Source organism: Quercus robur, chromosome 1, assembly GCF_932294415.1.
Source record: "Quercus robur chromosome 1, dhQueRobu3.1, whole genome shotgun sequence".
NCBI lineage: Eukaryota > Viridiplantae > Streptophyta > Magnoliopsida > Fagales > Fagaceae > Quercus > Quercus robur.
In genome coordinates, this window is record NC_065534.1 from 4,304,375 (window position 1) to 4,331,887 (window position 27,513).

Genomic DNA, 27,513 nt, shown 5'->3' on the forward strand with positions numbered 1-27,513 from the left:
CATTGGCAGCAGCGGCTTTGAGAGAGGCAATATTGTGGTTTGGTTGTCTGTAGAGGAAAGATGAGAGAGAATTTTACATAATGCTGTAGAAAGTTTAATAATTTGCAACAAAAATAAATAACTACGTGGCAGCATTTTTGTTGAAATTGAGCTACACTGTTATCTATTTTACATTGTAGTGTTTTTGCATTTTGAGACGTGAATGCTCTAAGCAGAAGGGATAAAACCGTCAAACTCCATCATGGATTGTATTAAAAAAAAAAAAAAAATCACATATGCACTTATAACTTTGAAACAAACTTGATACATATTACGAGATATCATTAAAATTACATAGTTTATGATAAAATCCTCTTAATTGATTGTTTTAGCAATAAAATAATTTAAAGTGCTTTAAGTTTTAAATTTAAGAGAATTTTATTCCCATCTTTTGTTGCTGGTTAATTCGATAGTGGTATTTTATTCCCATTGTTTCAACCAAAGCTTAAATTTAAATGGATAAGGTTTTGCTTCACCTGTTTATTCACACAATATAGAAAAATGAGCAAAATATAAGTCAAACCTAACTAAATAGTATTCTTAAATTTGTATTATTTGAATCAAAACTTAAATGGATAAAGTTTTTTTTTTTTTGAGAAAATAAATGGATAAAGTTTGTATCGTATGTCTATGCACATAAGGTAGATCACGAATAAGATGTAAGTTAATCTATCTTAATCTTAATTTGTAAAACCTAATGTTTAAATTTTAAGTGCTAAATTTCTTAAAATTGTTAATGACATTAATTTGATGCTCTCTCTCTCTATATATATGATATACCAATTATTTTATTCTCTATATTTTCTCATATACTGTACTGTGACATGAGTATGTCTTACCAATTATAATTATTGGTTATCAATCTAAATAAATATTTGATCTAAAGCATTTTTTTAAACCAATGAATATATAATATTGGTCTTGATAAAATTAAAAACCTTCTCATCAAAAAAAAAAAAAAAAAAAAAACCTTTTATGATGGGTACAGGGCAAAATGGGAGAATACAAAGACCTTGACTGTCCATAGATTTGCACATTATTATATCACCCTCTGAGTCTTTTACTTCATAGAAGACCAAAAAATAGAGGAATAAAGTTTTTGTGCAAATGACCAAAGCTGTCAGCAAGTCAATTTCTATACAGGAAACAAAAACCAACCATCCCATATTCTTCACCTAATTAAACAAATGATGTCTGAAGACTTGCAAAAATTCTTCACCTACTAATTTAAGAAATTACTTTCCCACATCAACAAAAATTGACCCCATAAAATATTAAAAAGTAATATTGAAAGGTCACTTTGTGGTAAAAAAATTTTGTCCAAAAAATTATTTAATCCTTGTCTGTAAAATGGTTCCAAAAAATTTCACACACAGTCCAAACATGAAAAATCCCAATCCCACTCTCACTCAAAAAACTAGCGACACCACCCAGCAATCATGACCCACCAGGTAGACCCTTATGGCCTCATCAATACAACATCTTATTCCCAATTGGTGAGTGTTTTACAGTTGCATAGTGTTGGTGAGTGAAACCTCAGTCACAGCACAAAGATAGCTGTTATTGTATTTTATAGCCACTCTCCTATCTTTTCTCATTTTCTTAATGTCCTGTCTTTCTCTCTCTACACTTTCTCTCACTAAAAATCCCCTTTTTTTCACTTCACAGTTCACACCCACATAGAGACTAGAGTGTTAGAGAGAGAGAGAGAGAACAGTAGGGTTTAATCTGAAGAGAAAACCCAAGCAAGAAAATTCTAAGCCAAACCCTAAAATTCCCATCTTCTTCTTCATTTTACTTTTGCTAAAAATCATAGCTTTACTTTTGTTTGTTTGACTATTCAGCTAAACCCTTACTCCTTAGACTTCATGCCCAGCTCAAATTTCAGCTCCAAACCCTAGTTTCAGACTTCAAAACCCACTTACAAAATGACCCATTTGCCCTCAATTCACCATCATGTCATTGCCATTTCGGGCTAGGTAAAGCTCACCCACATTAATGTGCTCTATAAAGTCTTTAATTTTGATGTTTGTTTGTTTAAAATTTTGATCTTTATTTATTTATTTATTTTTAAATTTTTTGTTGTGGGGTTTTGATTTGGTGCATGTGGGTGTAGCTGAAAGAGAAAGAAAGAGGTGGGGGAAGCCATGGCAGGGGACGAGCATGGAGTTCTCTTGGCGTGTGTGATTTCAGGGACCCTTTTTACAGTTTTGGGTTCTGGTTCATTTTCTATTCTATGGGCTGTGAATTGGAGGCCTTGGAGGATTTATAGGTAACTAGTTTTTTTTTGAACTTTGGAAACTTTTGTGTTTGTTGCTATTATTGCCAAGATGGGATTAAATTTTAATCTGAGGTTGCATTATTAGGATTTATTGTATTTGGTTCTTAATTATCAGTTAAAGGTAGTTATGTATCTAAAATTTTTGGCTTTAGTTTTAATAGAATTTAAAGGCATAATTTATTGAACACTAAAAGGCTGAATTTGTTGAGACTCTACTTCCTTTTTTAGTTTTAAATTTTAATTTTTCTAATCTTCAATAGAATTAAGAATTTGCAATGAAAAGAACATAAAAACCAATTCCATATGTTTTTGGAACATTCTGGCCCCTTTAACTATCAAAATGACCTGAACATAATGAGTTTATTATTTATCTCATATATGGGCATGTAATTGGTTTTCTCAGAACTGTTTTTAATTCATGGATTTGATGATCCCAAAGTTTGATTGTTAGCTTCCTTACCATAACCAGAAAATATAATGGCAAGGGCGCATGTAAGAGGGGTGGAAAAATTGCAGTTTAAAGAAACAATTGGGTGAGTAAAATTGGAAATTACTTAGAATTTGACAGAAGCCTAGAGGAAAGCTGTTTGGAAATGTTGGCAAATGGATGTGGCACGAGAAAACAGTTCATTCCCTGTCCTTGGCTATTGATAAGTAATAAACTTTATACCAGTGTGCAGGATTCTTATATACAGTATAATTGGTTTGATTGTATCGTTTTTCTTGTTAAGTTGCATTATTGTATTGGTTTAACACAAAATTTGGCAGCCTTTGTCTTTATGTGTTTTAAATGCATAGTTAAATATTAAGGCTGCATATGGCTAGTGATCTGGAATTTACTTTAGATTTTTGTAAAGTGCTGAGAACAGAATATGGTATTGCGAACACATTTGGCAGGGCATTTTTGAGAAATGTTTTTATGAAGTCTTCTGGAGAAACATAGAAAATTGACAAGCTGTTTTCTATCTTTAGAAAAATAGTCCCTTTTTAGTAACTAAAAATTTATAATGGGCAAGTGCTTCAAATTTTTTTTTTTTTTGAGGGGGGGGGGGGGTGTTGCAATTTGTTTTCTGATCACCATATTTGAAAATTGTATTTGAAGAGCTGAAAATTGCATTTCACTTGCTTTCTATTTGTGAATTATTTCCTCATTTCCTGACTTGTGCTGCTACGATGGTAAGAATAGAAAATGGCAGCGAAATGGTAACAGAGGCAGGTAATTAGGTCCATACTTTTGTAGGAAAATGTAAAATTAAGAAAGACCTTGCATTCTAATAAGGAATCTTGAGGGAGAGATGATGGAAAAGATTGAGAGGAGGATATGATGGATGAATATGTGAGTTTTCTTAGTGGGAAATTTTCTTAGATTAGTAAGTAATGTATTAAAAAACACTAAAATGGGTGCAACCCTAGTACAGGGGAAGTATACTTAAATGAACATCTTCTGAGAATGACTGTAAAGAAAACTAGTGAGGAACTTTAGCAAAACAGAGGAGAAAGAGTAAGGGTTCAGTAATTGGAAACTATAGCAGAATATTTAAGGATGAACTTTCTGTTAGGTATATGGAAAGACTTGAAAAATGAGAACGTATGAATTATGTTTCTCTGGTTTCCCTTAAACTTGATATACTATTGCTGATTGTATTGTTTTTTTTTTTTTTTTTTTTTTTTTTTTTTTTTTCCAATATTGAAATATTCCTTGCTCATCCTGTAGCTTGCCCAAAATACATTATTGTGGCTTTTGTACTCAGTTTGTTTGTTTGTTTTTTTTTTCCCTTGTTTCTCTTTCCAGTTGGATTTTTGCCAGAAAATGGCCAGATATCTTGCAAGGGCCGCATCTCCGTTTACTTTGTGGTATCTTGAATCTGTCTGCATGGATGGTTGTTATTTCTCCAGTTGTGGTGCTTATTTCCTGGGGATGGTGGTTGATTGTAATATTGGGTCGAGATATAATTGGGTTGGCTGTAATAATGGCTGGTACTGCTCTTCTTTTGGCATTCTATTCAATCATGCTTTGGTGGAGAACACAATGGCAGAGCTCAAGTATGTATTCTGTTGACCTTTTTATTGTTGAACTAATTAAATTACTAGTTTTGGCTACTCTGATTTGTTAATCTTATTTAGTTGGCGATCAAGTTTCCTAAGTTAGCGTTTGTACTGAGTTTCTAATGTTTGGTAACAAAAATGATATTTTGCTTCAACTTAACAATTGGGCTTGTTTCGCAAGATGCATGCTGTTTTGGATGCAATTCCCGCTTCCAAAGTGATATTTCTGGTTGCTTGTACTTGTATGAGGTTCATATATATATGTTAAATAATTTTTATTTTTGGCTTCTTTTGAATAAGTTTTCAGAAAATGAGAATGTTTGGTAGTTCCTTTCAACATTTATTCTGCATAGTAGTCTATTAAATTTGAAATTACAGATGCCTTTTAAGTGATTGGAGATCATTTTTTAATGGAACTTTCGTAAAGGGATTTCAAATATTTCATCTGCAATGGGCTTTTGAATATTTCGTCTGCAATGGGAACTAAATGGAGTCAATTTACATGCTCAAATAGGCACTAAAAACCTGGAATATTTTTCTTTTAATAAGTTGTATTAGAATGAGAAGAGACCTCATGCATGCACAATGTTTACATAAGATTCTCCTAAATTATTTTCTTATTTTCATAAATAATTAAAAAAATTATTAAAGAAGGGGGAACTAAAGTACACAGTATAGTCCCCAAGACACAACTGCATGAATAAGGAATTCCAGAAATAAAAAACAAGAAGACATAGTGACATACTGCCTAAAGGAGCAATCCACTGATACAACAACCTCGGAAACCTATACTATGCCTGTTGAAATGTCTTATTTAGTTCCCCACCATATTGTCAACATTAGGCACAATAGTACCACTTTCCAAACACTGTGCTGTGTCACCCAAACCTCCATTATCAGCAATAAAAAAGAAAAACCCCCTGAATTTGGAATTTTTAATTTCAAACAATAGGAAAAATAACTACCACGTCTCTCTTTCAATATGGCAGCTAAGAAAATGGTGATCCCCACCATGCACTTTCAGTTTTACTTGACTTGCAGCACCAATTTCAGAAATCCTTTCTCCCTTAGTCAAATTATCTGCTCCAATGAGCTCTAGTTCAAATGGCACCTTCTTCCTTGTAAGAGCATGGTGGGTGAGGTCATGAGTTAAAGACCCCCAGCTTTACAAATAATAATATATAAAAAAATTCACCGTATTCTCATAGATGCTGTCCATGGACAAAAAAAGTCAACTTTTGGAGGCACCTTAGCCTGCAATATAGCATTCCAAGGGAAGCCAAATGCTGTAGTATCTAGCTCAGTAATGGAGGCTAAACGGTTAGACTTTAGTAGTTTATAGTTGTGCTGCATGACTCTAATTTGTTTGCTTAAACTGTGGTCTCTTTCCATCTAAAAACAAACAGCACCAATGTAAAAAAACCTTTTTTCCTCTTGATCAAATTATCCACTGTGCCAACGAACTCTTGCTTAAATGGCACTTCCTCCCCATTGTAAGAGCAGGAAGGTGAGCTCATGGGTTCAAGGCCCATCAGGTATGTGTAGCTTATCAATAAAAAAAAGTTTACCTGTAATGATTTCCCCATAGATTATGTCCATGGGGGTTAAAAAATTAACTTTTGGAGTTAGGAATTAGGATCTAGATCTAGCACAGTAATGGTGGCTCCACTTAAATTTTGGTAGTTTATAGTCCAGCTGCTTGACTATAATTTGTCTGCTCAGAGTGGTCTCTTTCCAACTTGAAAAACAGAAAGCATATGAAATAGCGATGGCAAAGTGATTATGAAAGCCTGCATAAGCTTTCTGAACATGAGTGGAATGGATCCTTACACTTTCAAATAAAGTGTGGTAAGAAAGCCCACCTCAGATGGCATATTTGAACTTTTATAGATTCATAGTGGGTAAGACAAGGTGAACATACTGCCTTAAGTATTTAGAGAAAAACATACTATTAAGGAGCAACTACTTACTATTTTATTATTTGTTGATTATGGTTTAAATTTTGAGGTGTGGATACAAAGAGGGATAGGTTAGGAAGAAGAAAGAATGAGAAAGGCAGAAGAAAACGGATAATAGGGAAATTAACAAGGATAATTGGTGGGTGGAGCAACCTATTAAGAAAAAGGAAAATGAAAGAATGGATAAAACGAGCAAGCAGAGAATTTTCTTTGTTAATTGTTGTAAAAATGTGTTCTTTGAGTAATGGTTGATGGGAGGTTATATTTTATTTTGTTAAATAGATTTATTTCTATCTCTCTCACTCTCTCTTTTATTTTATAGGTTAGTTAAGATCCCCGTGGGTCTTGAACCCATGACCTCACCTTCCACCTTAGTCTTACTAGGGAACGAGGTGCCATTCGAGCTAGATGTCATTGGCATAGATTTGTTTCTATCTTGTTGTTATTATCTCTAATTTAGTTGTTAAGCTTTCTTTTCAATGCTGATAGGGAGAATGAAGGATAGAGGGTGGGGGAATAATTTCTGTTATAGATTTATAGTATGTCTTATAAAAAAAAAAGATTTATAGTATATCTTAACATGTTTGCACACACACACACACGGATGCTTATAAAGTTGACTTTATCCATGCATTTAACTTCCTCCTTTTTGCTTTAACAGGGGCTGTTGCTATTCTACTTCTTCTGGCTGTCTTCCTACTCTGTGCATATGAACTTTGTGCTGTGTATGTTACAGCTAGTTCAAGTGCATCTGAGCGATATTCTCCTTCTGGTTTCTTCTTTGGTGTATCAGCAATTGCCTTGGCAATCAACATGCTCTTTATTTGCAGAATGGTATTTAATGGTAAGCCTTGTAATTTCTCATCCTGATGCTTGTTTCTTCACTTACGTGATTACAGGGGTATAATTGCACTGTGGTACTTTGAATTACTCAAGGCATGAATCTTGTAGTTACTGCTATTATTTTTCTTAATGACTTTCTTCCCTACTATACAGGAAATGGCTTAGATGTGGACGAGTATGTGCGGCGGGCATACAAATTTGCTTATTCTGATTGTATAGAAGTTGGTCCTGTGGCTTGTTTACCAGAGCCACCAGACCCCAATGAATTGTATCCTCGTCAATCTCGTAGGCAAGTCATTATTTTTGCGCTGAAGTTTAGCTATTATATTTAATCAGCTGTTGCTGGATCTTCATATTGTAGATAGCTGTTGGTTATTACTAGGATGGCAAGGTTCTTTAAGTTTGTGATTTAAATAGTTGCATAATTTGTTTCACAACCTTCTTCATGGTTCAATTTAGACGAGTTGAAAATGGGGATTTGTGCAGTATAGAGTAGGTATTATCATTGTACTTCATTGAGGTTGACATGTTTCTTCTCTCTTTCTGGGAAGGGAGGGTGTGGTTGTTTTAAAATTAGATTGGGTGTTAGACTTTGACTTGTTTAAAGCTTAAATTGCATATTTGGTCCTCAACCTTTGACATTTGTTTCAAAATCATCCTTATACTTTAAAATGTTTTAACAAGGTCCTTACCATTATTACTTATTAAAAAAAAAAAGGTCCTTACCATCATCTGATGGATGGAAAATGCTGACGTAACAGACAGAATTTGTGAAACTGTGATCACTTTGATGAAATGGCATGAATTTTCTCTGTCACATCAGCATTTCCATCAATCAAACGATGATAATGACCTTTTTGAAACAATTTTGAAAGTATAGGGACTAAATTTAAACAATTTTTAAAGAATAAGGATGATTTTAACAAAGATCAAATATTGAAGACCGAATATGCGGTTTAACCTTGCTTCAATTTCTACTTGACAATTATGGTGCATATTTGATTTATCTGAATTTTATTCTTCCTCTTGAATCTTGTTCCATTGTCTTCCATATTTTAATTTTTTTGCTTTGTATTTATAGGGCTTCACATCTCGGTCTTCTCTACCTCGGCTCACTTATGGTACTTCTTGTGTACTCCATCTTATATGGTGTAACAGCAAAGGAGGCACATTGGCTGGGAGCCATTACATCAGCTGCAGTTATCATTCTTGGTATGTTTTTAATCACCTCTATTAGTATGTAATGGGCAATTTGTATTACTGTCTTTGCTTCAACAACAAGATGTTATTACTTATTATGGTGCTAATTTATTCAAATGCATTTGTTGTCATGTAGATTGGAATATGGGTGCATGCCTGTATGGCTTTAAGCTTCTTAACAGTCGTGTTGCAGCATTGTTTGTAGCTGGCACATCTCGGGTTTTTCTAATTTGCTTTGGAGTGCATTACTGGTTTGTTATAGACTTTCTGATCTCAAACATCAATTGTAATGTCACTGGTTTTTATAATTGTTGTCACAGTCATTGTATTTTCTCTTCATTTTAGGTACTTGGGGCATTGTGTTAGTTATGCCGTTGTAGCATCTGTTCTATTGGGGGCTGCAGTTTCTCGTCATTTATCAGCTACGAATCCATTGGCAGCTAGGAGGGATGCCTTACAGAGCACAGTGATTCGTCTAAGAGAGGGATTTCGTAAAAAGGAACAGAACAGTTCATCTAGCTCTTCTGAAGGTTGTGGCTCAAGTATGAAACGCAGTAGTAGTGTTGAAGCGGGTCACCTTGGTAATGTAATTGAAGCAAATAGCAGAAGTATGGCACAATGCACAGTTGATGGTGGTTCTTGGAATAATGTTGTCCTGTGTCGAACAGCTAGTTCACAAGAGGGAATAAACAGTGATAAGAGCATAGATAGTGGAAGGCCAAGTTTAGCATTACGCAGCAGTTCCTGTCGTTCTGTCATTCAAGAGGCTGAGATAGGGACGTCGTGTGCTGATAAAAATGTTGATCACACTAGCTCCTTGATGGTTTGTTCTAGTAGTGGGCTCGAAAGCCAAGGATGTGAGTCTAGTGCTTCAACTTCTGCAAATCAACAAGCGTTAGACTATTTAGCTCTTGCCTTCCAAGAAAGGCTGAATGACCCTAGGATTACATCTATGTTGAAAAGAAGGGCAAGGCATGGTGACCTAGAATTGACTAACTTATTGCAAGATAAAGGATTGGATCCTAATTTTGCCATGATGTTGAAGGAGAAGAACTTGGATCCAACTATATTGGCATTGCTACAGAGGAGTAGTTTGGATGCAGATAGGGATCATCGTGACAACACTGATATCACTGTAATTGACTCAAACAGTGTTGACAATGCTATGCCCCACCAAATTTCTTTGTCAGAAGAGCTGAGACTTCATGGGCTTGAAAAATGGCTTCAATTGTCTAGACTTGTATTACACCATGTAGCAGGTACTCCAGAGCGAGCATGGGTTCTTTTTAGTTTTGTCTTCATCCTTGAAACAATCATTGTGGCAATTTTTCGACCAAAGACCATCAAAATCATTAATGCTACACACCAACAGGTAGTAGGATCTCTCTTCCTTAGACTAATTTTCATTTTATTTGGTGGCCGTCTGATGGGTTTTTAAATCATTCCAGTTTGATGGTGGGAACTAAATGGGTTTTTATACTTTAGAGGTGATTTTGGTATGACATTGTTTCACCTCATTTAGACATTTGGTGGAAATGTTGTGTTTGTAGTTTGAATTTGGCTTTGCGGTGCTGCTGCTCTCTCCAGTTGTATGTTCAATCATGGCTTTCCTACGATCACTTCAAGTGGAAGATGTGGGCATGACATCGAAACCCCGCAAGGTATGAGTGCATGTATTGGAAATGGAAATATGGTGGTTTTTATGTCGAAAGTGGTTACAGTTGAATTTTCTGCAGTGTGGAAGTCTTTGAAGTTGAGTTGGATATGTATATAGTCTTGTAATTAACCTGTAAAAATGAATAAACTGTTCGTTCTTGAAGGAAGCCTACTTGCTTGTCTTTCTGATCAGTTGTTTTCTGTAAGTTGAATGAAATTGCTTATCTAAATAAAGGAATATGTAGGAGAAAAGCTGCTATGAGCCTACAAGCATTTTGCGTACTTAATTTTTTTTCTTTAACCCAGCTTTCCTACACAGAGTAAAAGCCTTTTAACAAAGGCTGGCACTACCACTTACTCCATCTCTAATCTAAGGTGACTTTATAAATATGGTACTTCAGTTGCAAATTCCTGTACCAAATAGTTTATCTCCATCATAAAACTAATTGTTACTTCTAACTCTAATACTTAAAAAAGCTATCTATTGCAATTTGTAATTATGAATGCGTTTAACTTTGTGCATTAGTATCCATTATCAGCTATTTCTAATAGCATTATTGGGTGTTTTATCTTTATTTTGCAATTTTTTGCAGTATGGCTTTATTGCTTGGCTACTCAGCACTTGCGTTGGACTGTTGCTTTCTTTCCTGAGGTATGGTCCATATGTTTCAATAGATCATTGTTATCTGTTCGCATTCTTTCTACTGTGCTGATAATGTTTAATGGAGCGCATATCCTTTGATGTATAAACATAATGATTCTGTGAATTTATGCAACTGTTTTAGAGGTTCCTTTGAATGGTTGACTGATGTCAGTAGATCCTGACATCCAAAATTTGCTTGCCTTTTTTAATTAGCATATAATTTGCTTTCATTTTTCATTTTTAAAAATATTAAATTTTGTTCACATGTTTATCAATGTGAACAAAATGAATCCTCCATTTTCATAGTTATTTGTAGTTCCAAAATCGAGCTTTAATGCAGCATTTTTGAATTTGATTGTTTATCAGCTTAATTGATTATCTTACAGACACTTCATCATATATGAGATTATAACTGCAATAGGTTCTAGATGGTTGTGTAGTATGTTCATTGAGTGGCCTCTATCAATGCTTAGGCCATTGTCACAATGCATGGTGAATCAATGAAAAGACTGCAGGAATTGTAGTGGAGTTCCCTTTCATGTATGGTTCTTGATTTTTGCCCCCACGGTACATCCCCAATGTACTTGGGTTGGCTTCTTTTTTAATAAAGTTTTTTGTTACCTATAAAAAAAAAAATATGGTGTTTGAATTTGTGACAGCATTTTATAACTCAAGGAGAAACACAACAATAGTGAAGAAATTATTTAGTAACAGTAGAAATATTGCCAATCCAGCTGGACTTCAAGATTGATTCTCTGTTGTTATTTTTGTAAAAGATGGTACAGCTGAAGGAAAGATGCATAATACTCATCAGCGTCCTTTTTAATTTTTATTTATGGTTTATGTATAAATACCTGTGGCCTATCCTGACTAATCTATTGAGGATTCATAGTTTGATCCCAAAAATTTGGGACTAAGGCTTTGTTGTTGTTGGTTTACACATAAAGTAGAGGTATATAAAAGTGAGGTTGATAGAGAAGAATGATTAAATTAGAAGTGCATCATTGAATGGTGTGTCCTATGGATAAAAACCATACTAAATGGAAGAACTTATTAAGAGGCTACAAGGCTAGGCTCCAATTTATGTTCTATGATATACCGCAGGGTGTGCAGTTAGGGAGATGTATGTCTATAACAATTATGGGTAATTGGTCATGTTTGATTAAGATCAGTAAAGGCACCACATGGCTAGAGGATGGCCAAAAAGATAGACAAGTGAGGAAGATAGTCGAAGGCACCGCATGTGGCTTGAGGTTGAGCAAAGTGGCCAAAAAGGATCATGTAATTGATAAAATGTGTTCGGAATGGGGCTTGCTGCACCTTTACATATGCATCTAACTATTTATTTATTTATTTTTTTTGGGGGGGGGGGGGGGGAAGGGGTTAGACTCAATCTTTTTCTTCCTTATTAGGTGTTTCCATGGTTCTGTTTCTTACATGTTTTAGTGGTCTCTCTTTCTTTAGCCTAGGTCAAGTAACAACAACACTTTTTGGCTTGAGTGAGAACCGTGAGAGTTCTAATTTCCCAATCACCCCATTGTACTAGGCTACTAGCTATATGGTAGCATGGGAGTTTTAGGATAATGGTTAATACCCTTTCCTATTAGCTTAAGTCTTTGGGATTGACGGTAATTTGTTATGGTATCATAGTAGGTGAACTTGAGCTTGAGGGTGAGTTTGGCATCAGCTTTAAGCTTTAGTTTTTAGCTTTTAATTTTTATGTATAGCTTTTTAAAACTTCACTTTTTCCCGCTTTTTCTCTCTTTTTCAATGTACAATTATACTTTAGCACACTTAAATAAAAAAGGTTTCGGCAAAAAGCTAGATAAGCTGTTCTCAAATGGACCTTGAATCTTGTCTCCACTCTACCTTCCACTTAAATGGTTAAAATTTCCACTTGTTGGGCACTACTTATTGAGTGGGAATTTAGGCCCACATATGTGGGGCAGTGTAGGATTAATAGTTAAGTGATCAAAATCATTAATTTTACCCTTTGATTATCAGCTTGAACTTTTGGAATAGCATAATTTATCAGTTGGTTAATGGTCACTTTATACTGGCTAGTTTACATATGTTTTTTGTATTTAGGTCTTGAGGAACTCAAACAACTAAATTATAATTAAATATGTTATTAAGTGATTGGGGTAGATCATAGGTTCAAACTTACAAACAAGACAATACAGAAATGCAATATGATTACTAAGAACATTTTTTTAATCAGATTCTTTCGCATCCTGTTTATATTCATGAATCAATTTTGATGAGTGATTTGTATTTAAAATCTGAAGTAAAAACTTTTGTTTCTTTTTATTTTTGATGTGGCTGTTTTATTAGCTGAATACAATGTTTTGATTGATATCTGTGTTTGTTTTGCAGCAAATCTTCAGTTCTTCTTGGATTGTCTTTGACTGTTCCACTAATGGTTGCATGCCTTTCTGTTGCCATTCCTATATGGATCCGTAATAATTACCAGTTCTGGGTTCCTCGAGTACAGTGTGCTGGTAATGCTGGAAATCATCGAACTCCTGGGACAAAGGAGGTTTGATCTTTATCTCTCACCCTCCCTGCACTTATGTAACTACATGATTATTTTTAAAATATACAGTTGTAAATGAGATCTTGATATGTGTTCTTGTATGAAATCTCATGCACGCACTTTATTTTTATTTTTCAGTTGGTAAGATATTTCTATTAGTCATAATTAACATTTTTGGCCTTTCCACTGCTTTTAAGGTTCGTTGTCTTCTTATTTATTGATGTCCTATTGGAGAGGCTGGTGTTGGCTACATTGGTATTACCAGATGTGCTTCTGCTGTTTATATTAACAAATGTACAGAACATGTGCTCAAAAGTGTGGCTAGTGTAGATAGGATTAGTTTTGTTGAATGCGTGTTCATTTATTTTATGCTATCCATACATGTACTTTTCCTATGTAAATTAAATCACAATCCTCTGTTTGTTTGTTCCTTTGTATATTGCTTTCTCTTTTCTTTATTTATACTGCCTCTTCTCCTTCTCCTTGCTTTTTTGCTGATTTTAGATTTGCTACATTTTCCCGATATTTCTGGTCTTGACATGTATATATATGACTTGTGGTGTGGGGATTCCCCTCTAAAGGAGTTCCCGGAGTTATTTTTGATAAGTCGGGATAGAGATTCTTCCATTGCAGATTTACTGCAATTCAACAATGGGGCGATGCATTGGGATCATCATTTTTCCAGGTCGGTACAAGATTGGGAGCTGGACTCGTTGGGTGGGTTTATGGATTTAATTTATTCATCTTCTGTGCTTGGAAAGAGAGATGACAAGATGTGTCGGAAGCCTAATAAGAGTAGGGGTTTTGAGGTATTAGGATATTACCGGCATTTATGTCCCTCTAATTCAATCCATTTTCCATGGAAATCTATTTGGAGATCTATGATCCCTCCTAGGGTTGCCTTCTTCTCTTGGATTGCTGTGTTGGGGAGGATTTTGTGGAGGAGAGGTATTAGCATGATTGATGGGGACGTCATGTGTAAACATAATGGGGAAAATGTGGATCATTTACTTTTACATTGTCCTATAGTTTCCAAGATGTGGTCCTCGGTTTTTTGTTTGTTTGGTATCCATTTATGCCACTGAGGGTTATGGATCTTCTAGTCTCGTGACAAGGCAGTTTTGGTCGGCACTGTAATGCTGCAATTTGGAAGATTGTACCATATTGCCTAATGTGGTGCATGTGGTGGGAGAAAAATGCTAGAAGTTTTGAGGATCGTGAGTGGTCCATCTTAGAGCTTAAATCTTCTTTTCTCTCTCTGTCTTTTTTTTTTTTTTTTTTTTTTTTTTTTTTTTTTTTTTTTTCTGGATTCAGTTATTGCTCTTCAAGCTCTCTCTTGTGATTCTTTTTCAGATTTGTTAGAGCTATGTTCGGTGAGACGTTGATGTTGGTTTTTCTTTGTATACTCCGTGTACCTGAAAGTTTTGCTGCTTTAATAAAGATTTTTATTTACATAAAATCTAATAATATAGGCAGTAACAAATCTTTATTTGTTGAACGCCCATGTTACACTTTTCTTTCCACTTTGTTGTTTTCCAATTAAATTTTTCCATCCTTTCTTTCTTTATATACTGCTGACTGAGAGATCTCCTTGCTTCATTTTTCTTTCTCCATTATAACTTCTCTTTATTACTAATTACTTCAATAATCTTATCTGGCTGTTTACATAAAGCGCCTTAAATATAGTCTTTCTTGCAGAACTTTATTAGCTGTTTGTATTTTAGCTGTAACATCTAATGACACATCATATCATTCTTTGAATTTTAAGGCACTTGTGCATTTGAATTAATCCAATAAGTTTTTCACTCTTTACTCTTTCTTTTATCCTGGAATTTGTTTTAAAATATCTAGCTTTCCTTTCTCAGTTCTTGTTATAAATTGTTCTCTTTCAGGGTGTTGTTCTGGCCATTTGCATATCAGTATTTACTGGATCTGTATTAGCTCTAGGTGCAATAATATCGGCAAAGCCTCTAGATGATTTAGGATACAAGGGATTGAGTGGTGACCTGAAAAGCTTTAGCTCTCCTTATGTATCATCCGTGTACCTTGGCTGGGCGATGGCATCTGCAATTGTTTTAGTGGTTACTGGTGTGCTGCCAATTGTTTCGTGGTTTGCAACATATCGGTTTTCTCTTTCCTCTGCCATCTGTGTTGGGATATTCTCAGGTAGATTGTCTAAATTTTCTTTGGCTTTGATTTCTGTACCCTTCAATTGGAACTCCATTCGGTTATATTGACATGTTAATCCATGTCTTCTTTGCTGCTGCGATTTCTTTGTAGTTGTTCTTGTGGCATTTTGTGGTGCATCCTACTTGGAAATTGTCAAATCAAGGAATGACCAGGTTCCAACAAACACTGATTTCCTGGCTGCTTTACTGCCTTTGGTTTGTATTCCAGCAGTGCTATCACTTTGCTCTGGTTTTTATAAATGGTGAGTAACTGCTCATGTGAATTTAGTTTAGTAACTTAGTTTGTATTCCAGCAGTGCTATCACTTTGCTCTGGTTTTTGTAGATGGTAATTAACTACTCGTGTTAATTTAATTTAGTAACTTAGTTGTACCATTTAAGTTAAACAAACGCATTGTTCAGAAATTTTAAAGAAACAGCCACTCTATAGTATGATGGCTGCTTGCTCTCCTTCTAATGCGCTATGGTAAATTTTGTAGGAAAGATGATGATTGGAGACTTTCTCGAGGTGTATATGTATTTGTTAGCATTGGCCTTCTCCTTCTGCTTGGTGCAATATCAGCTGTTACAGTTGTTGTCAAACCTTGGAGTGTGAGGCTCACTTTGGTGTTTGCAGCTTATTTTAGATTAAAGTTGTAGTGCACTTGTCTAACTTGGTGCCTTTTTCTTTTTAATTGGAAACAGATCGGAGTAGCATTTCTTTTGGTTCTTCTCATGATGGTACTAGCTATTGGTGCTATCCACCACTGGGCTTCAAACAATTTTTATTTGACCAGAACACAGATGTTCTTTGTTTGTTTTCTTGCTTCTCTTTTGGCATTGGCAGCATTCCTTGTTGGATGGTTTGAAGGTGAAAAACAGAATCCACTACCACCCAATATTATTTTGCTACCCCCACATTGTCATAGTTTTCTTGCAAAAAACATCATGATGCTGCTTATGACATTTCCTTTTTGGCCTTTTCTGTTCAGATAAATCATTTGTTGGAGCATCGGTTGGTTATTTCTTGTTTCTGTTTCTTCTTGCTGGAAGAGCATTGACTGTGAGTTACATTGATCTAACTTCATTCAAACTTTGAATCTTTATGTTTGTATTTAATTTTGTCTTATTTCTGGTTGTTTTACCTTATCTACATTTGCATTATAGTAACCTATTCTCTGCAGGTTCTTCTTTCACCTCCAATTGTTGTCTATTCTCCAAGAGTATTGCCTGTATATGTCTACGATGCTCATGCAGATTGTGGAAAGAATGTCAGGTTTGTTGAGTGTCCTGTTTTAATTTTTCTTTCATTTTAGTGTATTCTAACTCTTTTGTAACTTATTGTGCTGTACTTTCGCTATCAAAATGTTGTGTAATGAGTTATCAAATAATTTATTCACATCTAATATCTGTCAATTAAATTTCTTGACAGTGCTGCATTTCTTATGCTTTATGGGATTGCGTTGGCAACTGAGGGCTGGGGGGTTGTTGCCAGTTTGAAAATTTATCCACCATTTGCTGGTGCTGCTGTGTCAGCAATTACTCTTGTTGTAGCCTTTGGATTTGCTGTCTCTCGGCCATGCTTGACTCTTAAGGTTTGTGCATTAACTGTGACCGATATGTTGAGGTCCATGTATGATTAAATGTCTGCCTTGGGCATCATTCCCTCATTGTCTCTTATTTGATTTCTTAGAGTTTTGAATATGAGATTGCAATTCTTTAGGAATGGTTGGTTACGCATCCTGTGTATGTGAACCATATCCTCTTTTGAATAAAATTATATTTATTTCTAAAATAATTTCCTCAATTGGCAGATCACCAGTCTTGTGTCATGATAGCATGAAAGGTGTTTTTGAGATTGTTATATGAAAGAACTGTGTTCATTGATTCATGTCTCTCTTCATATTTTTGCTTCCATTAAGAAGAATTTTTTTACTTCAATCTCCAGACGATGGAAGATGCTGTGCATTTCCTCAGTAAGGAAACTGTTGTTCAAGCAATCGCTCGATCTGCAACAAAGGTGTGTTCGATTTTGTTACAAGTTGGCTTTTGAACCTTATCCTAAGATTTCCAGATAATTACCAACAATCATTCCTTTTTTTTTTTTGGGGGGGTGGGGGGGTGTGGTTGGGATTCATCACTGTGGCTTGAGATTTGTTATATTTGAAGTGTAGCTTGTTCTTGATTATCTTGTCAACTCAACTTAACCAAGCATGATTTTCTGTGACTTTTGCAGTTTGGTATATCAATTAATTTTTTGTTATCTAGAGTTTCTGATCAATGCTATTGTTTGTCTTTGGTTTTCTTTCTCACCGGTACACTTGCATACATCTGTTAACACATGCTTGTGTGCGCACACATACACTTTATGGTTAGTCAGTTTTGTCTGTTTATTAGAACATTGCATAAACTTGTACTTAGATGTTGGTGAGATGCACCTAATACTGTTCTACTTGGTCTTTGTTTATTTCCTTACTTTTCCCATGTGCTTGTGATTATGGTGCTATGCTTGGTGTTCAAAGCTATATTCAAAAAATCTGACTGGTGTTGTCTAATATGGAAGCTTGCATGTACTACAAATTTTGTTATTGATATAACTGGTATTGGGCCAGGCAATATTAAAGAAGGTAGTCATTAATAAAAACTCCTTGACCACGGTATATAATTTGAACTAATTTTACGAGTTCTGCTTCTGCAGTGATATAGATTAAACTGCTGTTGAAATTAAAACATTGAAATGAGTGTACCCCACCCCTTCTCTTCCCCTCTCTTTTAGCCAAGGCATATATGGTGGTTCCCTTGCATTTCAACATTGCTCATGATTAGAGGTGGTGATACTGATTTTTTTGACAATGTGATGATTCGTAATGGTTACAAAATTGTTACAAAAGATATCCACCATAGTCAAAAACTTATTAGATACGTTGTTATAAATAATCCCAATGTGCTTTCTATTTGCTGGCACTACAATCATGGAACAGTTTTGGACAAGTTCTTGTTTCAATAAGTTAATAATATACAGATTGTCAGGCAGAGATATCAAAATGTATCTACATTTAAGCACTAAATTTTTTCTTCCAGCAAATGATTGGGAAGCGATACCTCAAACACAAGGGAATGGAGGCACATAGGGGAGTTTTCACCTAAGAATAATAATATTACAAAGGATAAAGATTAAGTAGTCCAAAACCAAAGCAGACTTTTTAGATGCCAAAAATACCAACTTGTGAAAACATATCTGAGAACCTATTAGAAGTGGTGCAACAAGAAAACTCAATTTTTTTGATTAATACAACAATGCTGGTGTTGGATGATGAACTAAACTGCCCAATGGAAATTTATTGATGTCATAAGTTATTATATCCTTGCATGATACATATTCGATGGTAGTGTCATCATAGCATTGACAACGATGTTAGATATTAGCCATATATGGTAGCTATGCCTTTTGCTAACAGTAATTTATATTTTTCAAAATATAACTAGAAACTTGTATTTGCTTTACTAGTTTACCTCTTATTTCAGGATGATAGCTCATTTTTCAGTCACATATTTTATTTTTTAATAATTTTGGCACACTTTTAGAAGGAAGTAATTCCTTTTTAATTGTGAGGTTCATTGGAGTTCAATTTATTTGTCTCACAGACCCGAAATGCACTATCTGGAACTTACTCGGCTCCTCAGAGATCTGCCAGCTCAGCAGCTCTTTTGGTAGGAGACCCTACCATTATGAGAGACAGGGCTGGAAATTTTGTGCTTCCTAGGGCTGATGTCATGAAACTCAGAGACCGTTTAAGGAATGAAGAATTAGTTGCTGGATCATGCTTCTGCAGAATGAGATATAAAAGAATCTTCCGCTGTGAACCTGGCAATGATGTAGATCACAGAAGAGAAATGTGTGCTCATGCACGTATTTTGGCTTTGGAAGAGGCCATCGACACTGAATGGGTGTACATGTGGGATAAATTTGGTGGTTATTTACTTCTTTTGCTTGGTTTGACTGCTAAGGCAGAACGAGTTCAGGTGACCTATAAAAACAAAACCTGAACTGCTTTCCATGCATGGTGTTTTTGATTGTAGATATTGATATAATTGTTTTTGTGCTGTTGTAGGATGAGGTTCGCCTGAGACTATTTCTTGATAGCATAGGATTTTCAGACTTAAGCGCCAAGAAAATAAAAAAATGGATGCCAGAGGACCGCAGGCAGTTTGAAATTATTCAGGAGAGGTAGTTACTTGTTGAAAAAGAAATACTTTGCCCCATGTAAATTTGGGTTTTGCTATTTTCCATATTGGAAAATCCTAAATTTTTAGTGTTTCTAAACCTCTATCTAAATGAATTTTATAGCTACATAAGAGAAAAGGAGATGGAAGAGGAAATCTTAACGCAGAGACGTGAAGAAGAGGGAAGAGGAAAAGAAAGAAGGAAGGCTCTCCTGGAAAAAGAAGAACGTAAATGGAAGGAGATAGAAGCTTCACTTATTTCGTCTATTCCCAACGCTGGCAACAGAGAGGCTGCAGCCATGACAGCTGCAGTTCGTGCAGTTGGAGGTGATGCTGTTCTTGATGATTCTTTTGCACGAGAAAGGGTTGCAAGCATTGCACGAAGGATACGCACAGCTCAATTAGCTCGCCGAGCACTTCAGGTTGAGTTTTTCAATTATAATTTGATTTTTGGTTGGCCAGTCAAACATTAATATATATAAAGTAAACAACAGGAGTGATTACGCCTTTGCCTCTAGGCACAATTACCACTTATATTAGATACTCTTTCTTTGGATTTTTGACAAATTACCACTTGTATTCAATGTCCCACTCTTGAAGTTTTCAAGATCTGTGCAAATTTTGTCCAAGCCATATCCACATTTCTTTTGACAGGAAGGTGATCCACTAACCCCATCTTATTGTCACCATATACATATCTACATGCAACGTTGAATCCAGACCATCACTTACATTTATTTCAATCTTACGTAAATATTTTGCCCGCCTGTTCTAGTCTAATTTATTTGGACCACCCTGATTTCTGATAGTCAATGGAGACCATTCATTTTTGGTATTCTCAACCAGTCTGACTCTGAAACTATTGCTTGTTAATGTCATTGGCAGACGGGGGTTACTGGTGCTGTATGTGTTCTTGATGATGAACCAACTGCAAGTGGCAGAAACTGTGGCCAGATTGATCCGAGTGTATGTCAAAGTCAAAAGGTCAGTTTTTCCATTGCGGTGATGATCCAACCAGAGTCTGGACCTGTTTGTCTATTAGGCACTGAATTCCAGAAAAAAGTATGTTGGGAAATTCTGGTGGCTGGTTCTGAACAAGGTATTGAGGCTGGACAAGTTGGGCTTCGACTGATTACTAAAGGTGATAGACAAACAACTGTTGCAAAAGAGTGGAGTATCAGCGCCACAAGTATTGCAGATGGAAGGTCTGGGCTTTTTCTTTATTAGAATGTACTTAGCACAATTCAGCAAGATTGTAGTGCATATGCTTTTCTTCTCTCTTTCATAGTGTTTATTTTGTACTCATTCATTTCCCATTTTGTGTCTCTGAGTCCTGGTTTCATTGTGCTGTTATTGTCAGTACTTCATTTACTAGAACTCACTCACTGGTGTTCTATAAATGCTTTGCAGGTGGCATATTGTGACAATGACAATTGATGCTGATTTAGGTGAGGCAACTTGTTTTCTGGATGGTGGTTTTGATGGCTACCAGACTGGGTTACCATTGCATGTGGGTAATAGCATTTGGGAGCAGGGGACAGAAGTTTGGGTTGGTGTTAGACCACCTATAGATATCGATGCATTTGGGAGATCGGATAGTGAAGGAGTTGAGTCCAAGATGCATATCATGGATGTTTTCATTTGGGGAAGGTGCTTAACTGAAGACGAGATTGCTGCTCTTCATGCTGCTGTTGGATCAGCTGAGTACAATGCCATTGATTTTCCAGAAGATAATTGGCAATGGGCCGATTCACCTTCTAGAGTATGTGCCTTTCAATGCTTTAATATATCACATCATAGTGTATTTGGTTGATTTCAAAAAGGCTGAAGATAATATTTAATGTGTTTTGCTGAACCTGTTCACTCTTTACTGCTTAATGTGCTCTCTATAGATTGATGGGTGGGACAGTGATCCTGCGGATGTAGATCTATATGATAGGGATGATGTAGATTGGGATGGGCAGTATTCAAGTGGGAGAAGAAGGAGGTCGGACCGTGATGGGGTTGTGGTTGATGTGGATTCTTTTGCCCGGAGGTTTAGGAAACCCAGGATGGAAACACAGGAAGAAATTAATCAACGGATGCTTTCAATGGAACTGGCTGTCAAAGAAGCCCTCTGTGCAAGAGGAGAAAGACATTTCACTGATCAGGAGTTTCCTCCAAATGATCAATCGTTGTTTGTAGATCCTGAAAATCCCCCGTTGAAGTTACAGGTGTGTTTTCCTGACTAATTGATTGCTGTTAGGTGTATTTTTATATTATTATATATATTTATGCTTTTTTTGGAGGGGGGATGGGGGGTCAGTGATGTGTTATTGACATGTTTGCTGCAATCTTATTGGCTTCCCAATATAGGTTGTTTCTGAGTGGATGAGACCTACTGAAATTGTGAAAGAGAGCCGTCTGGATTCTGGTCCATGCTTATTTACAGGGGCCGCAAATCCTTCAGATGTTTGTCAGGTTTGGTCCATTTTGCAACATGTTATGCAAAGCTTTAGTCTGAACCATGTACATTTTTGTTGAGTTACATCTCTTGAAAAAGTTGGTTGAGTGCTTTTCTTGCTTTACTAAATTGCTCAATTGTCTATTGAACAGGGCCGATTGGGTGATTGTTGGTTTTTGAGTGCTGTAGCAGTTTTAACGGAGGTTTCACGAATATCAGAGGTGATTATAACTCCAGAATATAATGAGGAAGGAATTTACACAGTCCGCTTCTGTATTCAGGTAATTAGCTTTGTTTTTTTGTTTTGTTTTTTTTTTTTTTTTTGGGTGGAGGATGGGAACAACCAATGGCATGTTTCCTGTTTTTGACTTCTCTTGTAATGTAATGAACAAATTTAATAACCTTTTCTGGTACAAGCAGAAAGGCCTTTGACGTGTTAGCTGAAAGAACCAAAAGTTCTAAAAGCACTTAAAAAGCTTGAAAACTATCTCTCAATATGTATATTCCCAGTTCCATCATAGAATTTCAGTATATGATTAGAAGGTTCAAATGCTATAAATTTGTTGCAGAAAAGTTATTCAATGTCTATAATTTTGGAATTGAAGTTGTCTCCATGCAATCAAGCAGGGTAGTTTTCTTTTCTTGGTCTGCTTCTTTAGGTAGGATCCTAACTATCAATAATCTTTGGAAGAGACGTATTTTAGTACTTGATTGGTGCTGTATGTGCAAAAGGTGCGTGGAATCGGTGGACCATCTACTTCTTCACTGTCCCATAGCATATAAGCTGTGGTCCATGGTCTTTGGTTTGTTTGGTATTAATTGGGTTATGCTGGAGAGGGTTATTGAGCTGTTTGCTTCTTGGCTGGGTAAGTTCAGTTGACACCGAAATGTAGCTCTCTAGAGGCTTGTGCCTCATTGCTTATTTTGGTGTCTTTGGTGGGAAAGGAATGCTAGATGCTTTGAGGATTGTGAACGGTCAATTTCTGAGATCAAGTCTCTTTTCTTTCTTACTCTCCTTCAATGGAAGCTAGTTTTACCTGCTTTGGGCTCTTGATGCTCTGCCCCTGTAGTACATTTCCAGCGTAATTGGGTGGTTTTATTTATATAAATTTCATGTTGCTTAAAAAAAAAAAAAAAAAAAAAAAATCTCTATCTAGGGCAATTAGCTGATAATTGCATTAAGACATTGGGCAATGCCAATGCCCCGCTTTCCACCAAAGGGACTAGGGGGTGTATCTTCTCTTCACCAAGTTTAGAAAGATCCAATTGGTCTGGTTTTGGTTATTTAGTAGTCGGGGTGTAGACCCATTTTAGAGGAATCCCTCTTGGCTTTGCTTGAAGAATTACCTTGCTAAATTTCTTTCCACGAATATGGATTTTTGCTAGGTTGTGGTTTCCACTCTTGACAACTTATTGTCATCAATCATGATATTGAGTGCTACATTATGTCTTGCCATGATACCTGATGTTTGTTACAATAGTTTCTGTTGGTTATTTTTGTGATTAGTATGGTAGCAACTGCATATTATGGTTTTTTGTCTCTGTTTAGGGTGAGTGGGTTCCAGTTGTTGTCGATGATTGGATTCCTTGCGAAGCACCAGGTAAACCAGCATTTGCTACCAGTAGGAAGGGAAATGAGCTCTGGGTTTCTGTATTGGAGAAGGCGTATGCCAAATTGCATGGCTCTTACGAGGCATTAGAAGGCGGGCTTGTTCAGGATGCTCTAGTGGACCTCACTGGCGGCGCTGGTGAGGAAATTGACATGAGGAGCTCCCAGGCCCAAATTGATCTTGCAAGTGGTAGACTCTGGTCTCAATTGTTGCGCTTCAAACAAGAGGGGTTTTTGCTTGGTGCTGGGAGTCCATCAGGTTCTGACGTGCACATTTCTTCCAGTGGCATTGTGCAAGGGCATGCTTACTCTTTATTGCAGGTATGTTTTGAAGCTACTTATCTGATAATATCTGTCATATACGCACTTAAAAAATTGATGGTGATAAATTTTCTCTAATTAACAATTATTTAGGTTAGAGAAGTTGATGGCCACAAGCTTGTTCAAATTAGAAATCCATGGGCTAATGAAGTTGAGTGGAATGGACCTTGGTCTGACTCATCTCCTGAATGGACTGATAGGATGAAGCACAAGCTGAAGCACGTTCCACAGGTAGTTATACTGCTTCCGTATTATATAAGAGGAGTCTTATGTGGTTTTACTTTTTTGAGTTTTGTTTTTTCTTTAGTGTTCTGCTATAATTTAGATCATATTACATTGGACATAATCTGATTGTTTTTTCTACCAGATAAATGCATGAATCATGATCAGGATTTTGCAACTATTTTAATTTGTTGTCTTTAGTGAAATCTTATTGCTAATTGCCTGAATTTCTACTTCTCAAACAGTCAAAAGATGGTATATTCTGGATGTCTTGGCAAGACTTTCAGATTCATTTCCGATCAATATATGTTTGCCGTGTATACCCCCCAGAGATGCGCTATTCTGTTCATGGCCAATGGCGTGGTTACAGTGCCGGTGGGTGCCAAGATTATGATACGTGGCATCAAAATCCACAGTTCCGATTGAGAGCCAATGGACCAGATGCATCATTACCAATTCATGTCTTCATTACCTTAACTCAGGTATACTTAGAAATGAATCTTCAGTCAATTTTGTATCTATAGAGAGACCAATGGTTTTTCACTGGGTCTTTTCCAACATTTCTGTATGTAGGGTGTGGGTTTCTCAAGAACTGCAGCTGGTTTTAGAAATTATCAATCCAGTCATGATTCTATGATGTTTTACATTGGAATGCGGATACTTAAAACCCGTGGCCGCCGTGCTGCTTACAACATATACCTGCACGAATCAGTTGGTGGGACGGATTATGTCAATTCTAGAGAAATATCATGTGAAATGGTTCTGGACCCTGATCCAAAGGGTTATACAATAGTGCCTACAACTATACACCCTGGGGAAGAAGCACCATTTGTTCTTTCTGTCTTCACAAAAGCATCAATAAGCCTTGAAGCTTTATAGTACGCAGATGGCTCTTCATTTGGTTTTCTGTCCATCAGGCTGAGGGCATATCTGCAGAATTTTTGAATTGCTTGTGTTGTCCGTGGATCATGAACTCCTGAAGGCAGTTTTTGTTGGACCCCCTTGTCCACAGAATCACTAGGTAATTTTCTGTCTTCTCTTCTGCCATTTTATTTTTGATTGGATTATTTAGACTCACTCTCACTAGCATATCCAATTCTTACCCCATAAAAGTACGAGGTTATTGAGGGATGAAGCATAATGTGTAGCAATGGGGGTGTTTTTGTTGACTCCAATACTGGACTTTAATTATAGGGTTTTTATTTTTGTGCAGGTTATATGATGCGATTCTTCTGTATGAGGATGGCCATCAAGTTTTCTATCCATCGGACTAGTGCAACTATAATCTTCATTCTTTCTGCAAGTTCACAACTTGAATGATATGATTCCTGAAAAAGCTGCAGTGCATTTATCTGGACAAGAGGGTGTTCATGAAAATCTTGTGGCTTGTGGCCTGTCTCTTGGGTTATATGCTTCTTCTGCAAGGCTTTGAAGAGGGTTCTTGGGGTTTTCTGTACATAGGTGGGTAGTGTAAGGAATATAGGGGGGGTGTAATCATGTAAATGATGGGAAAAAGAGAAAGTAAAAAAGAAATAGGAAAAATAAGTAGTAAATGCCTAGTTAATGGGGAACACAGTAAAGCATTGTTAGCTGAGAAAGGATTTCAGCTGCAGTTTTGAAAAGTGCTTTCTAATCGGAAAATATTTGTACAAATGTATGTTGTTTCAATATAATCCCCAATTTATTTTTTTAAATGGTGAAAATGTACTTTTGGTTCCTATATTTTGGGTCATTTCTCATTTTGGTCCCTAAACTAATTTTACTTCTAAGTCAGTCCCTGAAATCAGAAAATCAATTCTATTTAGGTCCCTGTCGTCAACTCACTAACAAAAATACATACTTGGAATATACAGTTTGCTAATGTGGCTAATAAAATAATAATAAAAAATTATATTTAGCATTTTCTGAATGCCACATCACATTTGAATTAATAAAAAAATGCCAGCTCAGAAAATTAAAAAGAAAAATCTAATTCTTTTTCTTTTTAAAGAAAATCATTATCTTAGTCTTTTTCTTTTTAATTCATTTTCAATTTCTTCTTATTTCTTTAACCTGCATTTACTGATGTCAAATTCTCTCTTTTCAAAATTCTTTTTCTTTTTCTTATTTCTTTAACCTTATCTTTTTAAGTCTATCTCTTTTTCTAATCTCAAATATTCTCTCTCTCTTCACTGTCCATGGACGGATTCTCTCTCCATTGTAACTCCATGGCCGGAGCTCACAAGTTTGATGCGGAGAAAATGATTTGTCATGGATGATATCTTGATGCGGTCTTGGGTCTTGGTTCGGCGGAGTTTCCCTTGAGGGTTTTAACGTGGGAGGCTCGTTGGTGGAGGTGGCAACACACCTATTCTTGATCTGCCATGGACGAGCCACCCCAAGCCTTATCTCCTCCGCCTACGGCTTCACATGTAGTCCGATTTTCCTCTCATTTTTCAATTGCAAAACTTTGTTCCTCTTGCTCTGGGTTTGTTTTTGGTTTTGTTTTTTTTGGAGAGAATGTGGATTTGTTTGATTTTATGGGTTTTTTGTGTGTTTGTTTCCCAAGAAAATTTCTAGGTTTATGGGTTGTTGGAGATTTGGTTGGTTACTATGTTTATGAGTTTGTTTCTTGGGTTTATTTATGGTTTGGTTTTTTGGATTTATTTTTCGTTTTTCTGGATTTGATGGAGATTGGATTTGGTTGTTGGATTTGGATTTGGGGTTTGCTAGAGATTGATTTGGTTGCTTCTTGGACTTGGGAAGAACATGAAGAATATTTCTTGTTAGTATTTAATTTAATTTTTTCTTCATTTCATTTGTGTTCTTCTGATATGGGTTTGATTTTTTGGTAGCTGGGTTTGTGTTATTGTGATTTGAGTTTTTGGTTGCTGGGTTTGGTCTGTGAAGAACATGAACAACATTATGAAAAGAAAATTTAATTAAATTAAATTTAAGGTTTTTCTTTAATTTTTTTTTTAATAAATTTTTTGAGGTGGCTTTTTGCAAACTAATTGAGCAATGGGAGGGATTATAATATGACGTATTTGATGTTAAAATAATTGCAATTTTAATGTGGAAATTGTTATATGAATCTATGGTATAACCATCAGGTTACTATAAACATTAATTTTTTGTTCAAATATACTATGGAGATTATATTATTTATATATATAATATTATATCATGATTAATATGAAATTAATTAAAATTTTATTTGTTAGTGCTTTATAAAGAAAGCAAATACGTATAATATATTAAAACAAAATTGTTGAACTTTTCCATGCATAGCATGAGTTAGCGACTAGTTTTAATAAAAGAAAAGATTTTACATGGTTTGAGTAGG

General features: G+C 35.8%; 1 protein-coding gene across 1 annotated transcript; it reads left to right on the forward strand.

Moving 5' to 3' along the window:
• Positions 1 to 1,640: 1,640 nt before the first annotated feature.
• Positions 1,641 to 25,882, forward strand: LOC126717005 (calpain-type cysteine protease DEK1). The gene is made up of 32 exons (XM_050418145.1): positions 1,641 to 2,018; positions 2,156 to 2,311; positions 4,113 to 4,363; positions 6,986 to 7,168; positions 7,321 to 7,456; positions 8,249 to 8,379; positions 8,504 to 8,618; positions 8,713 to 9,739; positions 9,918 to 10,028; positions 10,617 to 10,675; positions 13,043 to 13,205; positions 15,095 to 15,368; positions 15,483 to 15,633; positions 15,870 to 15,981; positions 16,075 to 16,240; positions 16,362 to 16,432; positions 16,554 to 16,645; positions 16,802 to 16,964; positions 17,318 to 17,389; positions 19,015 to 19,392; positions 19,482 to 19,597; positions 19,718 to 20,015; positions 20,479 to 20,798; positions 21,004 to 21,355; positions 21,486 to 21,806; positions 21,949 to 22,053; positions 22,189 to 22,317; positions 23,586 to 23,966; positions 24,060 to 24,197; positions 24,434 to 24,670; positions 24,762 to 25,209; positions 25,402 to 25,882. The coding sequence occupies exons 2-31, from the start codon at positions 2,187 to 2,189 to the stop codon at positions 25,065 to 25,067; spliced, it is 6,483 nt and encodes a 2,160-aa protein (XP_050274102.1). The 5' UTR covers positions 1,641 to 2,018; positions 2,156 to 2,186; the 3' UTR covers positions 25,068 to 25,209; positions 25,402 to 25,882.
• Positions 25,883 to 27,513: the final 1,631 nt, after the last annotated feature.